The 18091-nt window shown below is 43.0% G+C and overlaps 1 protein-coding gene across 10 annotated transcripts in view; it reads left to right on the forward strand.

The window, feature by feature from the left end:
* The window catches only part of LOC118381133 (NXPE family member 3-like), a 114520-nt gene extending 108805 nt beyond the window's left edge, over positions 1-5715 (forward strand). For all 10 annotated transcript variants that reach the window (XM_052513113.1, XM_052513120.1, XM_052513129.1 and 7 more), the window contains 5 exons: positions 582-658; positions 2465-3234; positions 3871-3938; positions 4411-4617; positions 4875-5715. In XM_052513113.1, coding sequence (XP_052369073.1) covers positions 593-658; positions 2465-3234; positions 3871-3938; positions 4411-4617; positions 4875-5407 — 1644 coding nt within the window. In that variant the 5' untranslated portion in view covers positions 582-592 and the 3' untranslated portion in view covers positions 5408-5715. The remainder of the gene's footprint in view (positions 1-581; positions 659-2464; positions 3235-3870; positions 3939-4410; positions 4618-4874) is intronic.
* The last annotated feature ends 12376 nt before the right edge of the window (positions 5716-18091 follow it).

Consider the following 18091-nt stretch of genomic DNA (forward strand, 5'->3'; position numbering starts at 1 on the left):
GAAAGCAAGTTTGAATGAGTCTTTTTGAAGTGCAAATGCGTTACAGCTATGCTGGAGTGGCAAGGACACATCCCAACATGCACCAGCTGCAGCACAGCCTTCCCAATAGGCTACATTTACAGAGACCTCATTACTTGCTTCAGGTAGACGTGACTGAGTATTTATTCCTGTCAACAGTGTTGGGGAGTAACTGGTTTAACGTATGTATAATATGTTTGCAAAAACAAGAGTGGTAGGCTTTACCAAACAGAACTGAAAGTGTGACCAGACAAGCAGCAAGTTGACAAAACAATGCATGCAGTCAGCTAGATGGTTAACTTTAGCGTCCACCATCCTCATGTGTTTCTTTAGCAGTGAAGTTCTCTCCAGAGTCCGAGTAGGAAGCAAAGCATGTTGTTGATTTGCCCCATCAATCCTGCTGAGAACTTGATAAATTCAGCTTCCCCTCTGAGAATAAACTTGACCTACACTATATATCCATTCTATTAATTTACATATTTTCATTCAGATTGGTTAAATTGTGACTATTTATTATTACTGTGCTCAAGTTCACTTTGACTTTCTCTTTAATTTACCAACAGATATATGGAGGATGGGAAGACTGCTTCAGCTACTGATATTGGCTTTGATTCTATTGATCTGCATTTATCTTTTATTTGTAAGTTCTGAAATGGAACCCATGCCAAATGTATAGACAAAGCTTCAGATGTTGACTGGCATGCCATCCACAGGATCCTTTTAAACATTTATTTTGTTTGAACCATTTTGAAGCTATACATTGTTTACGACAGCATTATTGATACAAGATTATACAGCGCATTCGGAGAGTATTCAGATCCTTTCCCCTTTTCCACATTTTGTAACGTTACAGCCTTATTCTAAAATTGATTAAATAAATAAAAATCCTCATGAATCTACACACAATGCCTCATAATATTTTAGAAAATTAATAAAAAATAAAACTCAGAAATACCTTATTTATATACGTATTCAGACCCTTTGCTATGAGACTCGAAATTGAGCTCAGGTGTATCCTGTTTCTGTCGATCACCCTTGAGATGTTTCTTCAACTTGATTGGAGTCCACCTGTGGTAAAATCAATTGATCGGACATGATTTCGAAAAGCACACAGCTGTCTATATAAGGTCCCACAGTTGACAGTGTATGTCAGAGCAAAAACCAAGCCATGTTGATCTGGGGAAGATCTGGGGAAGCCTACAAAAAATATCTGCAGCATTGAAGGTCCCCAAGAACACAGTGGCCTTCTTCATTCTTAAATGGAAGAAGTTTGGAACCATCAAGACAATTCCTAAAGCTGTCAGCCCGGCCAAACTGCGCAATCGGGGGAGAAGAGCCTTGGTCAGGGAGATGACCAAGAACCCGATGGTCACTCTGACAGAGCTCCAGTTCTGCTCCAGTTTTGCAGCACACCACCATTCGGGCCCTTATGATAAATTGGCCAGATGGAAGCCACTCCTCAAGGTGACAGGGTGCACCATCCCTAAGGTGACAGGTAGCCTAGTGGTTAGAGAGTTGGGCCAGTAACCGAAAGGTCGCTGGATTGAATTCCCGAGCTGACAAGGTAAAAATCTGTTCTGCCCTTGAAAAAGGCAGTTAACCCACTGTTCCCCGGTAGGCCGTCATTGCAAATAAGAAATAGTCCTTAACTGACTTGCATTGTTAAATAAAGGTTACCTTAAGGCATGGTGGTGGCAGCTTCATGGTGTGGAGATGTTTTTCAGCAGCAGGGACTGGGAGACTAGTCAGGATCAAGGGAAAGATGAACGGAGCAAAGTAAAGAGATCCTTGATGAAAACCTGCTCTAGAGCGCTCAGGACCTCAGACTGGGGTGAAGGTTCACCTACAACAGGACAATGACCCTAAGCACACAGCCAAGACAATGCAGGTGTGGCTTTGGGACAAGTCTCTGAATGTCCCTGAGTAGCCCAGCCAGAGCCCGGACTTGAACCCCATCGAACGTCTCTGGAGAGACCTGAAAATAGCTGTGCAGCAATGCTCCCCATACAACCTGACAGAGCTTGAGAGGATCTGCAGAGAAAAATGGGAGAATCTCCTCAAATACAGGTGTGCCAAGCTTCTAGAATCATACTCAAGGCTGTAATCCCTGCCAAAGGAGCTTCAACAAAAGTACTGAGTAAAAAGTGTCTGTAAATGTGATATTAGTTTTAATACATTTGCAAAAATGTCTAAACCTGTTTTTGCTTTGTCACTATGAGGTATTGTCTGTGCAGATTGATGAGGGGGAAAACTATTTAATCAATTTTAGAATAAGGCTGTAACTTGTCAAAATGTGGAAAATGTCCGGACGTCTGAATACTTTTCGAATGCACTGTGTTAGTGGTTTTGATGGGGTAAGACGGCTATACTAAGCTCAAGAGGTATTAAGGTCCACTTTATATGTGCCTCTAGGTGATAAACAAATTCTTTCATTGTCTCACTTTAGGTATGTCAATTCAACCAGTGCCTGTTGAATGTGTCACCATCCAATCATCTCAAATACAACCACACTCGCTTCACAAGTTGTAGTGGAATCACCAACAGGACATTTGCACCAACCAATGACTCCTTAATAAGTAAAGAGGAATGGGAATCTCTGCTCAAAGAGCTACAATGGTCATTACCGCCTGTTGTCCCCTTATCCATAGATGAGGCCACAAACCCCACTAAGTGCTCATTCTCTGTCAACCCCAATTCAAACTACACAGTTGGAGGGTTTATAGATGTGATTTTGATAGCTAGAGATACTAAAAACAGGATCAAAACCTATGGAGGGGACTTTTTTCAGGCCAAGCTGTTTAACTCAGAACTTAAGGCCAGTACTTATGGAGCTGTAACAGACCACTTTAATGGCACCTACACTGCCCGTCTGGCCCTGCATTGGCCCGGACCTGCCAAGGTGTCCATCCGCCTAGTGCACTCTAGCGAGGCCGTGCAGGTACTGTGTAGGCAAAGGGAACAGGACCCAGATAAGGTCTACTTCCATGGCTACTTTGAGGAGGGTGGCAAGCAGGAAACGGTGATGTGCAATGCCCAGAGAAGTCCTAGGCTGGTGGGGAACGAGTCACAGTGTTGCTGTGAGTACAGAGAGCCAGTCACTGGGGAGACCTGGTTCTGTCGTCGGCCATCTTCCCTGCCTTGCCATGCTTTGACCTACCACAGCATGGGCGGTTACCAGGCAGTACTCTCCAAGGTGGAGATGACCCTTCTAAAGAGGTAGATACAGTGCCTTCAGAAAGTATTTATACCCCTTGACATATTCCACATTTTTTTTGTTACAGATTGAATTGAAAATGGATTAAATTGGATTTGTTTTCTGACCCATCTACACACAATACCCCATAATGACAAAGTGCATTAGCCTATGTTAGCTCAAACGTTTCGAGTGGGACCAATCAATCCTGTAGAGGCTAATGATAATTTGTAATGTGTAATGTATTACAGTTTGATTTGCTTGGAAGGTTTCCCATTTGATGCTGAAAATGACTATGTAGAATTCTCTTTTAGTCATCTCAAGAATACAATGTGATGTCATTAAATTGTACGTCCCCATTTTGCTCACCACTATACAGTCAGATAACATGACATAAAATGGGAATGTGTAGGAAATACCTAAATACAACACAATATTTTAATTTTTGGGGAAATTTCCCTTATTGGAATGAGGTCAGACCAGCCCACATTCAATCGTTAGTGATTGAAACCTTTATAATATATATATTTCTGGTGGGAAACATGTTAACACATGGCACAGTAGCCACGTAGTAAACAGTGCTAAGAACAAAATCTCCAAACACTTTTGGTTACAACGTTTGAAATGATTGTAAACTAACAGTTCCTTCTTCTCTGCAGTTCCACGAACATTATTGTACCAGGTGACAATTCAGCTATCGATGTCCAGCAACAGGACACTGAAATCCGTAAGTTGTTCCAAACTACTTCTCCTTTGCTAAACTTATGAACCAACAGCCAAGTCTGACATAGGCCTAGCTAATTGACTGCAACTCACAAGACTTTTGCAGAGACATCTGTTTGTTTCTCACAGCTTTGACTTTCAGAAAAAAAAATATAAACAACCACAATGGTTGCTTCAAGGTGATGCAAGTCCTTTGCCAGTACAATTTGTTTTGATGACATTACTCCAAAGGGAAAGCTTGTTTAACAATCATTTGAATTATTTATGTTCATAGATAATACTAAAAACATTTAAATTAATCACATGATTAGTTGTGGGATTATCACAATGAATGTCAAAATGAGAATATATAAAAACATTTCAAATTAATCACATGCTTTAGCCAAACGCATATGATTAATTATTAACCCACTGTTATCTATTAACCCCATGTTGTTCTAACATAGGCCTGAAAGTATTTTCTTCTCTCTCTCTAGGATCACAAACAAAATGCCGTCCTGGTTTGCACACCTCAGTACCAGCTGGATTCTACCTCCAGGATCACTGGACATCCCTGGTGTGTGACTCAAAATCCTTTCCCTCAGCTAAACTGATATCTGGATGCCTGAAGGACAAACAGATCCTTATGATGGGTGACTCCACTCTCCGTCAGTGGTTCGACTACCTGGAGAAAACTGTGCCAAGTATGATATAGTTTGTAATCAGTTTATTATGTTAATATATTTGTAGTCAAGTCCATGTCTTCAAATGGGTTTACATGGGTTAATAAAGCTTTGGCCAGGCAATTATGCAACTGGTATTGTTGAATGCAAAGACACCCATGTAAGTCATGGTATACTGCAAAAGTGTAAACTTTTATAACTTCTTTCTTTAATGCATATCCCAGCACATGGTTTGTCTGAATTCATATATTTGCATTAAACGTATGATCCTTCTGCAGCATTGAAACGCCTGAACCTTCACACATCAAGCAAATCGGGCCCCTTTGAGGCAGTCGACACCCAGTCCAACACCCGTATTATCTGGCGGGCCCATGGGATACCTATACGGACAAGCAAGACCCCCTGGGCTGACCTTCACTACATCGCCAGGGAGTTGGAGGATATGGCAGGGGGTGCACACTCTGTAGTCGTCTTCACCATCTGGGCTCATTTCACCACGTACCCACTGGCTATGTACGCACACCGTCTGGTCGTCGTCCGTAGGGCTGTGGCATCGCTCCTAAGACGATCTCCCACTACTCTGGTAGTGATCAAGTCAGCTAACACGGGCTACAAGGATGTGTATGGCAGCGACTGGCTCTCCTGGCAGCTCGACATGGCACTCAGGGAAATATTCAAGGACTTGCCTCTGGTCCTCATCGACGTTTGGCAGATGACCTCCTGCCACTATTCTCCGGACAACATTCACCCGCCCTCTGTGGTGATCCAAAATGAAGTGGATCTCTTCTTGTCCTTTGTTTGTCCACAGTGAAAAATGTTGTAGTCATGCCTGTAATAACATTGTGCCTTACTGTATACAAAATGCTGTCTCCGAAAGGATTCTGCTGTCACGTTCTGACCTTTATTTCCTTTGTTTTGTATTTAATTAGTATGGTCAGGGCGTGAGTTGGGTGAGAATCATACTTAGGTAGCCTGGGTTTCGCTGTTTGTGGGTGATTGTTCCTGTCTTTGTGTTTGCACCAGATAGGGCTGTTTTGAGTTCTCACGTTTATTGTTTTCGTTAGTTTATTCATGTATAGTTTTTTCTTCATTAAACAAACATGAATCATCATCACGCTGCATTTTGGTCCGCCTCTCCTTCAACTAAAGAGAACCGTTACACCTACAGTATATTGGAAAAGGGATTGTAATGTTAGGAAGATAATTCCTTTAAAAACTGTTTGCCTTTTTCAAAATTAATGTAAAGCTTTTCTAACTGGCCTTATTTTAAAATAAAAACTACTTTAACTATGAACACTTGTCAAAACTATGGCAAACCACAGACCCTTCCCAACCAGCTACGGATCTGGGAACAGTTTCTCTCTTCAGCGCGATGTCTCCTTTCAATGGGGCGTTTCATTGTGAAAATTGAGTGCCCCCTCACCCTTTTGCGGGCTGAAACCTTCGGGTCACGGGAAAATACATGTGTTCTCATGCGCGCGTCGCGTCTGGAGCTCTCTGTTCCAGGATTCACCAAACGATGTCAGTTTGTCTGTTCGAGCTGAGAATTGTTTTGCACGTTTAGAACATCCTAAAGCTTGATTCTGCACTTAGTTTGACCAGTTTAGTCAACATATAATATGTAATTTTGAAGTTTTGATGCGCATCCCCTAGAATTTTGGCTGCATTTCAGCCGGAATTTGTCGCGTTTGATAACCCAAAGACTCCTTGCACGACTTCTGATCGAAGAACTTCAAAGGTAAGGGAATATTTGTGGTAATTTTGTGTTTCTGTGGACTCCAACATAGCGTAGATATATTGCTAATGTCTGAGCGCCGTCTCATATTATTGCCTAGTGAATTAATTCTGTAACGTTAAAAATAAATATAACACAGCGGTTGCATTAAGAAGCAGTGTATCTTTCTAACTATGTAGAACATGTATATTTAGTCAAAGTTTATGATGTGTATTGCTTGTTATCTGACGTTATCTGGCGGCACTATCATAATTTCTCCGGACATTTGAGTAGCATTTTTTGAACATGGCGTCATTGTAAACAGAGATTTATGGATATAAATTGCATATTATTGAAAAAAACAAATGTACTGTGTAACATGTCCTATTACTGTCATCTGATGAAGATTTTCAAAAGGTTAGTGAATTATTTTTCTTTTAATCCTGCGTTTGTTGATTGCATCTTTTGTTCAACATGGCTATTCAAATTAGCTGTGTCTTTGGTGGTGGTTTGACATAAATATGTGCTATGTTTTCGCCGTAAAACATTTTAGAAATCTGACTTGCTGGCTAGATGAACAAGGTGTTTATCTTTCATTTGAGCTATTGGACTTAATAATGTGTGGAGGTTAAATATTTCTAAGAATATTTTTGCATTCCATGCGCCACCGTTCCAGCTGAACGGGGGAGGTGGCGTTCCCCTAGGGGAACACCGTGCGTTAACAGGTTTTAACATATTAGATTATAGTGATAGGGGAAATAACCTATACAGTTATGTATCAGAATATCATTTTTGACGATATATATCGTATTGTTTTGACTATCGCAATATTATTTTTGCGCTGTTGGCTACCAAAACTCCTGTATTTTGCCTTCATAGTTTGTTCTCCATCTTCTTTAAATAAGGAGCCATTTTGTTTTCAGCACTTTTATTTCCATTACTGATCAAAACCAGTTTTCTCATGGCTCTTGTCCCTCTGCAGAACACATACTATATGGTGAGCAATATGTTTTGAACAATGAATCTCAATAAAATCACTGTATCGAATCGCAAAAAAATATCCAGACATTACCTAAGTATGGTAATAATATCGTAACGGGGCGGCAGGGTAGCCTAGTGGTTAGAGCGTTTGACTAGTAACCGGAAGATCAAATCCCCGAGTTGACAAGGTACAAATCTGTCGGTTTGCCCCTGAACAGGCAGTTAACCCACTATTCCTAGGCCGTCATTGAAAATAAGAATTTGTTCTTAACTGACTTGCCTAGTTAAATAAAGGTAAAATAAAAAATAAATAAAAATTTTAAGGTCTCTGGCAATTCCCAGCCCTATTCGAGAACATGGAACATAGATTGCAAAGATTTCTATCATGTCAGATTTCAATACTGGCTGATACTGGCTCAATGAGCCATTGATCATATTTTGGGGATATTCCAACTTTGAAAAATGTGTAATTTAACGTAGTTTCTATTTGTCTGCCTCTTTAGTCCAGGGTGCATTGCATGGTGCCGTTGCCAGAGATATTATAGAAAGGAGATAGGAATCCAATGAATGAAGGAACATATATTGCCCCACCCAGTAGACTGTCGACCAATATCGTTCACGTTGTCATTGTGAGTCATACGGGAGGGGGCCACAGACAATTACTTGATGACAACACACCTTTCTAGCTAAGTTAGACGTTGAAGTTATGTTGTGCCTGGTGACGTCTGACTGTTTCATCCTAAAATTGTTGGTGCCGACGTGATATCAATATTCCTATCTAAACTTTCAAGTTTTAGTCTGAGGCAGCATCATCTTCAGATTCACCTTTATGCTGTTAGCCCTGTCCACTGGAAAACAATGTATATTGCTGAATGATTCTTTGGTAATTTCTGACTGTTTCATCCTAACATTGTTGGTGCCAACGTGTATAACAATATCAAAAACTACACTCGCCAGTTTTAGTCTCAGCCAGTACCATCTTCAGATAAGCTTTTACGTCGTTAGCCCTGTCCAGTGGAAAACAATGTATGATTGCTGGGTGATTCTTTAGATGTCTAATATTGTGGGTAATGAAGTCGACAATGACTAGGGTTTTCAATTTGTCAGAGCTAATGGTGGGAGACTTCGGAGGATCAGACCCCGTAGCGGGTAGAGGAGAGACCTGAGAAGGCTTGAGCTCTGACTCCTACTGGATGCTTAGTGGGGAAAACTGGTTAAAAGTGTATATCGGCCGAATTAGTGACACTGGTTGAGCATGCCGCAATCATTTTGTCATGGAGATTACCACCAGGAACACTTGAAGTCAAATTTAAATGAATCGTAATTTTTTTTATCAGCAAGCTGGAGAGGTTACAACAACCTTTGCACACTCAGTACAGGTTGATCAGAAGCTCTGTCGGAGCAGTCCCGTTAGTTCTCTGAGGTACTGCTGTAAGAGAAGTTATATTTGCATGTTTTAGCTTAGTCATTATTCATAATTAATTCATCCTCAATGTTTGGTTCATGCGTGTGACAGACCAATACCTCACAAGGCTTCTTCTCTCCACTATGAGACCTTGAAACTGAGACACCCCTTTCAGTTCTCAAAACAATGTTCTGGACATACTGACAGTAAAGATTCCTCCCAGGCATCATCAATCAGTCACTTGCATGAACCTAGAAATTGGTTATTAGAAAAGCACAAACATCACATTTTCCATAACAATTTCTTTCCAGAAGCCATGAGAAAATTGTCCGGCAGCGGGGACTGTGCATGGGGATTAACACTACTACCTATATTTACTGGTGGCACAGATGATGTATCATCCTTTCCTACACTTACATTGCCCTTGCGTAACGATTGTGTCTGAAGCCGAGCTTGAAACTCGTTTATTCTCAACATAAGGAGATCATTCTCCTGTATATTAAGAGTACAGCGACTGCAATGAGAAGGCATAATGTTGCTTAGGTGTCTTTTTTTTGGAGGGGGGGATCTATGTCCAGATAAAGCATCCGGAGTGAAAAAATGTTACTCAAAAATGTGTGTGAGGAGAACTAAGACCTTGGTAAACTTGTTAAATATACAGTTTGATTAAATAGTTATTAAGAGTGAAGTGGAAACATCTAGGAGCAACAACGGCTCAGCTGCAAAGTGGTAGGCGACAAGCTCACAGAATTGGACTGCCATTGCTGAAGTGCTTAGCTCGTAAAATCGTCTGTCCTCGGTTGCTGCACTCACTACCGAGTTCCAAACTGCCTCTGAAAGCAACACCAGCACAATAACTGTTTGTCGGGAGCTTCATGAAATGGGTTCCCAGGACCGAGCAGTCTCACATAAGCCTAAGATCACCATGCGCAATGCCAAGCATCAGCTGGAGTGGTGTAAAGTGCAGTGGAAACACATTCTCTGGAGTGATGAATTCCGTTTCACCATCTGGCAGCCCAATGGACAAATCTGGGTTTGGTGGATGCCAGAAGAACCGAGAGCCCTGACCTCAACACCATCGCACACCTTTGGGATGAATTGGAAAGCCGACTGCAAGCCAGGCCTAATTGCCCAACATCAGTGCCCAACCTCACTAATGCTCTTGAGGCTAATTGGAAGCAAGTCCCCACAGCAATGTTCCAACATCCAGTGAAAATCCTTCCCAGAAGAGTGGTGCCTGTTATAGCATCAAAGGGTGGACCAACTCCATATTAATGCTCATGATTTTGGAATGTGATGATCGACGAGCAGGTGTCCACGTACACAACATGACCAAAAGTATCTTGATTACATAAGTTTTCAACCCCCTGGTTCAATAATTGTCACAATGACCTTTAGCAGCGATTACAGCTAGATAAGTCTCCAACAGCTTTCCAGACCTGGATTGTTCAACATTGGCCCATTATTATTTTCAAAAGTCTTCAAGATCTGTCAAATTGACTGTTGATCATTGCTGGACAACAATTTTCATGTCTTGCCATAGATTTTCAAGCAGATTTAAGTCTGTAATTCGACCACTCGAATATTTACGGTCTTCTTGGTGATTCAGTGTAGATTTGGCCTCAAAAATCTGAACTCATGAGTGGCCACAGTTTCTCGCTTCTACTCATTTTGCCATGGGGCGGATAAGAAAATGAGATGTTTTACAATTAATTTCCCGTAATTGTAAACATTTTGACATAGGGTGGGGGGAAATGTTTGCAATTTTTAATATTATATCTGAGCAAGCATTGAAGACGCAGAAACACAGTAACAAGTTTAGACAGCTGGTTGCTAAACTAATTTGTTAGCTGACAACAGTAAGTTGAGACCATGACTAAGTTCTTAATATATATAGTACCATTAAAAAGTTTGGACACCTACTCATTCCAGGGTTTTTCTTTATTTTTACTATTTTCTACATAGTAGTATAATAGTGACGACATCAAAACTTTGAAATAACACATATGGAATCATGTAGTAACAGTAACAGGACAGTCCATTACTTTAAGACATTAAGGACTTTGAAAGTTTCTTCAAGTGCAGTCACAAAAACCATCAAGCGTTGTAATGAAACTGGCTCTCATGAGGAGCGCCACAGGAAAGGAAGACCCAAAGGTCCTGTAGCTCAGTTGGTAGAGCATGGCGCTTGTAACGCCAGGGTAGTGGGTTCGATCCCCGGGACCACCCATACGTAGAATGTATGCACACATGACTGTAAGTCGCTTTGGATAAAAGCGTCTGCTAAATGGCATATATTATTATTATTATTACTTATTCTGCAGAGGATAAGTTCGTTAGCGTTACCAGCCTCAGAAATTACAGCCCAAATAAATGCTTCATAGAGTTCAAGTAACAGACACATCTCAACATCAACTGTTCAGAGGAGACTGCGTGAAATAGTCCTTCATGGTCAAATTCCTGCATAGAAGAGACTTGCTTGGGCCAAGAAAGACAAGCAATAGACATTAGACCGGTGAAAATCTGTTCTTTCGACGGATGTGTCAAAATGTTAGATTTTTGGTTCCAACCGCTGTGTCTTTGTGAGACGCAGAGTAGGTGAACAGAAGATCGCCGCATGTGTGGTTCCCACCGTGAAGCATGGAGGAGGAGGTTTGATGGTGTGGGTGTGCTTTGCTGGTGACACTGTCAGTGATTTACTTAGAATTCAAGGCATACTTAACAAGCATGGCAACCACAGGTTTCTGCAGCAATACGCCATTCCATCTGGTTTGCGCTTAGCAGGACAGTCATTTGTTTTTCAAAATGACAATGACCAGGCTGAGTAAGGGTTATTTGACCAAGAAGGAGAGTGATGGAGTGCTGCATCAGTTGACCTGGCCTCCACAATCAACCAACCTCAACCTTATTGAGATGGTTTGGGATGAGTTGGACCGCAGAGTTAAGGAAAAGCAGCCAACAAGTGCTTGGCATATGCGGGATCTCCATCAAGACAGTTGAAAAAGCATTCCTCATGAAGCCTGTTGAGAGAATGCCAAGAGTTTGAAAATATGTAATCAAATCAAATCATCAAATCAAATCAAATGTATTTATATAGCCCTTCGTACATCAGCTGATATTTCAAAGTGCTGTACAGAAACCCAGCCTAAAACCCCAAACTGCAAGCAATGCAGGTGTAGAAGCACGGTGGCTAGGACAAACTCCCTAGAAAGGCCAAAACCTAGGAAGAAACCTAGAGAGGAACCAGGCTATGTGGGGTGGCCAGTCCTCTTCTGGCTGTGCCGGGTGGAGATTATAACAGAACATGGCCCGTGGCCCGTTCCTGTAGGTCCATGCTCTACAACATCCGCAGAGTACGACCCTGCCTCACACAGGAAGCGGCGCAGGTCCTAATCCAGGCACTTGTCATCTCCCGTCTGGATTACTGCAACTCGCTGTTGGCTGGGCTCCCTGCCTGTGCCATTAAACCCCTACAACTCATCCAGAACGCCGCAGCCCGTCTGGTGTTCAACCTTCCCAAGTTCTCTCACGTCACCCCGCTCCTCCGCTCTCTCCACTGGCTTCCAGTTGAAGCTCGCATCCGCTACAAGACCATGGTGCTTGCCTACGGAGCTGTGAGGGGAACGGCACCTCAGTACCTCCAGGCTCTGATCAGGCCCTACACCCAAACAAGGGCACTGCGTTCATCCACCTCTGGCCTGCTCACCTCCCTACCACTGAGGAAGTACAGTTCCCGCTCAGCCCAGTCAAAACTGTTCGCTGCTCTGGCCCCCAATGGTGGAACAAACTCCCTCACGACGCCAGGACAGCGGAGTCAATCACCACCTTCCGGAGACACCTGAAACCCCACCTCTTTAAGGAATACCTAGGATAGGATAAAGTAATCCTTCTCACCCCCCACCTTAAAAGATTTAGATGCACTATTGTAAAGTGGCTGTTCCACTGGATGTCATAAGGTGAATGCACCAATTTGTAAGTCGCTCTCTGGATAAATGAGCGGCCAAGATGTTCAAATGTTCATAAATGACCAGCGTGACTTAAATGTAAATGTAATGGCCAAGATGTTCAAATGTTCATAAATGACCAGCGTCAAGCTCATTACCATAACGCAACATTAGCGAATAAAATAAATGAAATAAATATGCAGAACAGTTGAAACTGGAGCAGCAGCACGGCCAGGTGGACTGGGGACAGCAAGGAGTCATCATGTCAGTTAGTCCTGGGGCATGGTCCTAGGGCTCAGGTCCTCCGAGAGAGAGAAAGGCAAAGGGTGGCTACTTTGAAGAATATCAAATCTATTTGGATGTGTTTAACCTCTTGGCGCACCGATCCCTTTAGCGGGATCCTTTTCCTCAACATCCGGTGGATTGCAGTGCGCCAAATTCAAATTAAATTGCTAAAAATATTTAATTTTCATGAAATCACAAGTTCAATATACCAAAACACAGCTTAGCTTGTTGTTAATCCACCTGGCATGTCAAATTTCAAAAAAGCTTTACGGTGAAAGCAAACCATGCGATTATGTGAGGACAGCTTTCAGCAGACAAAACATTACAAACAGCTAGCAGCAAAGTAGATTGTTCACGAAAGTCTGAAAAGCAATAAAATGAATCACTTACCTTTGATTTTCGGATGTTTGCACTCACGAGACTCAGTTACACAATACATGTTTGTTTAGTTCCTTAAAGATTCTCTTTATATCCAACCAAAAACCTCCATTTGGTTGGCACGTTTGAGTAATCTAGACAAATTCAAAATAGTATCCGTAAAGTTCGTAAAAACATGTAAAACGTTTTTTTATAATCAATCCTCAATTTTTTTTTACAATAAATAATCGATAATATTTCAACTGGACGGTAAACTGTTTTCTATCCAATATACACACATATATATATATATATTCTAGCTTCTGGGCCTGAGAAATAGGCAGTTGACTTTGGGAACGTTTTTTTATCCAAACATCAAAATACTGCCCCATTGCTTCAAGATGTTTAAATGGTGTATAATACTTGTATGTGTGAGAAATTTTAATTATGAGATTTCTGTTTGAATTTGGCCCCCTGCAATTGCACTGGCTGTGGGCTAGGTGTTCCGTTAGCGGAACCCGCTATCCAGAAAGAGCTTAAGGACAACAAAGTCAGGTATTGGAGTGGCCATCACAAAGCCCTGACCTCAATCCTATAGAAACTGTAAAATTGTGTGCGAGCAAGGAGGCCTACAAACCTGACTCAGTTACACCAGCTCTGTCAGGAGGAATGGGCCAACATTCCCCCAACTTATTGTAAGAAGCTTGTCGAAGGCTACCCAAAACGTTTGCCCCAAGTTAAACAGTTTAAACGCAATGCTACCAAATACTAATTGAGTGTATGTAAACTTCTGACCCACTGGGAATGTGATGAAAGAAATCAAATCTGATATAAATCATTCTCTCTACTATTATTCTGACATTTCACATTCTTAAAATAAAGTGGTGATCCTCACTGACCTAAGACAGGGAATTCTTATCAGGAATTGTGAAAAACGGAGTTTAAATGTATTTGGCTGAGGTGTATGTAAACTTCCGACTTCAACTGTACATAGACTTGAAGTCACTGGCCACTTTAATAATGGAACACTAGTCACTTTAATAATGTTTACATATTTTTGCTTTACTCATCTCATATGTATTTTTTTATTTTTTTATTTTATTTCACCTTTATTTAACCAGGTAGGCTAGTTGAGAACAAGTTCTCATTTGCAACTGCGACCTGGCCAAGATAAAGCATAGCAGTGTGAACAGACAACAGAGTTACACATGGAGTAAACAATTAGCAAGTCAATAACACAGTAGAAAAAAAAAAATGGGCAGTCTATATACAATGTGTGCAAAAGGCATGAGGTAGGCGAATAATACAATTTTGCAGATTAACACTGGAGTGATAAATGATCAGATGGGCATGGACAGGTAGAGATATTGGTGTGCAAAAGAGCAGAAAAGTAAATAAATAAAAACAGTATAAAAACAGTATGGGAATGAGGTAGGTGAAAAAGGGTGAGCTATTTACCTATAGACTATGTACAGCTGCAGCGATCGGTTAGCTGCTCGGATAGCTGATGTTTGAAGTTGGTGAGGGAGATAAAAGTCTCCAACTTCAGCGATTTTTGCAATTCGTTCCAGTCACAGGCAGCAGAGTACTGGAACGAAAGGCGGCCAAATGAGGTGTTGGCTTTAGGGATGATCAGTGAGATACACCTGCTGGAGCGCGTGCTACGGATGGGTGTTGCCATCGTGACCAGTGAACTGAGATAAGGCGGAGCTTTACCTAGCATGGACTTGTAGATGACCTGGAGCCAGTGGGTCTGGCGACGAATATGTAGTGAGGGCCAGCCGACTAGAGCATACAAGTCGCAGTGGTGGGTGGTATAAGGTGCTTTAGTGACAAAACGGATGGCACTGTGATAGACTGCATCCAGTTTGCTGAGTAGTGTTGGAAGCCATTTTGTAGATGACATCGCCGAAGTCGAGGATCGGTAGGATAGTCAGTTTTACTAGGGTAAGCTTGGCAGCGTGAGTGAAGGAGGCTTTGTTGCGGAATAGAAAGCCGACTCTGGATTTGATTTTTGATTGGAGATGTTTGATGTGAGTCTGGAAGGAGAGTTTGCAGTCTAGCCAGATACCTAGGTACTTATAGATGTCCACATATTCAAGGTTGGAACCATCCAGGGTGGTGATGCTAGTCGGGCATGCGGGTGCAGGCAGCGATCGGTTGAAAAGCATGCATTTGGTTTTACTCGCGTTTAAGAGCAGTTGGAGGCCACGGAAGGAGTGCTGTATGGCATTGAAGCTCGTTTGGAGGTTTGATAGCACAGTGTCCAATGACGGGCCGAAAGTATATAGAATGGTGTCGTCTGCGTAGAGGTGGATCAGGGAATCGCCCGCAGCAAGAGCAACATCATTGATATATACAGAGAAAAGAGTCGGCCCGAGAATTGAACCCTGTGGCACCCCCATAGAGACTGCCAGAGGACCGGACAGCATGCCCTCTGATTTGACACACTGAACTCTGTCTGCAAAGTAATTGGTGAACCAGGCAAGGCAGTCATCCGAAAAACCGAGGCTGTTGAGTCTGCCGATAAGAATATGGTGATTGACAGAGTCGAAAGCCTTGGCGAGGTCGATGAAGACGGCTGCACAGTACTGTCTTTTATCGATGGCGGTTATGATATCATTTAGTACCTTGAGTGTGGCTGAGGTGCACCCGTGACCGGCTCGGAAACCAGATTGCACAGCGGAGAAGGTACGGTGGGATTCGAGATGGTCAGTGACCTGTTTGTTGACTTGGCTTTCGAAGACCTTAGATAGACAGGGCAGGATGGATATAGGTCTATAGCAGTTTGGGTCCAGGGTGTCTCCCCCTTTGAAGAGGGGGATGACTGCGGCAGCTTTCAATCCTTGGGGATCTCAGACGATATGAAAGAGAGGTTGAACAGGCTGGTAATAGGGGTTGCGACAATGGCGGCAGATAGTTTCAGAAATAGCGGGTCCAGATTGTCAAGCCCAGCTGATTTGTACGGGTCCAGGTTTTGCAGCTCTTTCAGAACATCTGCTATCTGGATTTGGGTAAAGGAGAACCTGGAGAGGCTTGGGTGAGGAACTACGGGGGGGGCGGAGCTGTTGGCCGAGGTTGGAGTAGCCAGGCGGAAGGCATGGCCAGCCGTTGAGAAGTGCTTATTGAAGTTTTCGATAATCATGGATTTATCGGTGGAGACCGTGTTTCCTAGCCTCAGTGCAGTGGGCAGCTGGGAGGAGGTGCTCTTGTTCTCCATGGACTTCACAGTGTCCCAGAACTTTTTGGAGTTGGAGCTACAGGATGCAAACTTCTGCCTGAAGAAGCTGGCCTTAGCTTTCCTGACTGACTGCGTGTATTGGTTCCTGACTTCCCTGAACAGTTGCATATCACGGGGGCTATTCGATGCTATTGCAGTCCGCCACAGGATGTTTTTGTGCTGGTCGAGGGCAGTCAGGTCTGGAGTGAACCAAGGGCTGTATCTGTTCTTGGTTCTGCATTTTTTTGAACGGAGCATGCTTATCCAAAATGGTGAGGAAGTTACTTTTAAAGAATGACCAGGCATCCTCAACTGACGGGATAAGATTAGAAAGGCCTGCTCACAGAAGTGTTTTAGGGAGCGTTTGACAGTGATGAGGGGTGGTCGTTTGACTGCGGCTCCGTGGCGGATACAGGCGATGAGGCAGTGATCGCTGAGATCCTGGTTGAAGACAGCGGAGGTATATTTGGAGGGCCAGTTGGTCAGGATGACGTCTATGAGGGTGCCCTTGTTTACAGAGTTAGGGTTGTACCTGGTGGGTTCCTTGATGATTTGCGTGAGATTGAGGGCATCTAGCTTAGATTGTAGGACTGCCAGGGTGTTAAGCATATCCCAGTTTAGGTCACCTAACAGAACAAACTCTGAAGCTAGATGGGGGGCGATCAATTCACAAATGGTGTCCAGGGCACAGCTGGGAGCTGACGGGGGTCGGTAGCAGGCGGCAACAGTGAGAGACTTGTTTCTGGAGAGAGTAATTTTCAAAATTAGTAGTTCAAACTGTTTGGGTATGGACCTGGAAAGTATGACATTACTTTGCAGGCTATCTCTGCAGTAGACTGCGACTCCGCCCCCTTTGGCAGTTCTATCTTGACGGAAGATGTTATAGTTGGGTATGGAAATCTCTGAATTTTTGGTGGCCTTCCTGAGCCAGGATTCAGACACGGCAAGGACATCAGGGTTAGCAGAGTGTGCTAAAGCAGTGAGTAAAACAAACTTAGGGAGGAGGCTTCTGATGTTGACATGCATAAAACCAATACTTTTTCGATCACAGAAGTCAACAAATGAGGGTACCTGGGGACATGCAGGGCCTGGGTTTACCTCCACATCACCCGCGGAACAGAGAAGGAGTAGTATGAGGGTGCGGCTAAAGGCTATCAAAACTGGTCGCCTAGAGCGTTGGGGGCAGGGGATAAGAGGAGCAGGTTTCTGGGCATGGTAGAATATATTCAGGGCATAATGCGCAGACAGGGGTATGGTGGGGTGCGGGTACAGCGGAGGTAAGCCCAGGCACTGGGTGATGATGAGAGAGGTTGTATCTCTGGACATGCTGGTTGTAATGGGTGAGGTCACCGCATGTGTGGGGGGTGGGACAAAGGAGGTAACAGGGGTATGCAGAGTGGATCTAGGAGCTCCATTGTGAACTAAAACAATGATAACTAACCTGAACAACAGTATACAAGGCATATTGACATTTGGGAGAGACATACAACGAGGCATACAGTAATCACAGGTGTTGAATTGGGAAAGCTAGCTAAAAACAGTAGGCGAGGCTAATCAGCTAGCACAACAAACAGCAGGTAAAATGGCGT

The sequence above is a fragment of the Oncorhynchus keta genome, chromosome 4 (genome assembly GCF_023373465.1).
Source record: "Oncorhynchus keta strain PuntledgeMale-10-30-2019 chromosome 4, Oket_V2, whole genome shotgun sequence".
In the NCBI taxonomy this organism is placed as follows: Eukaryota; Metazoa; Chordata; class Actinopteri; order Salmoniformes; family Salmonidae; genus Oncorhynchus; species Oncorhynchus keta.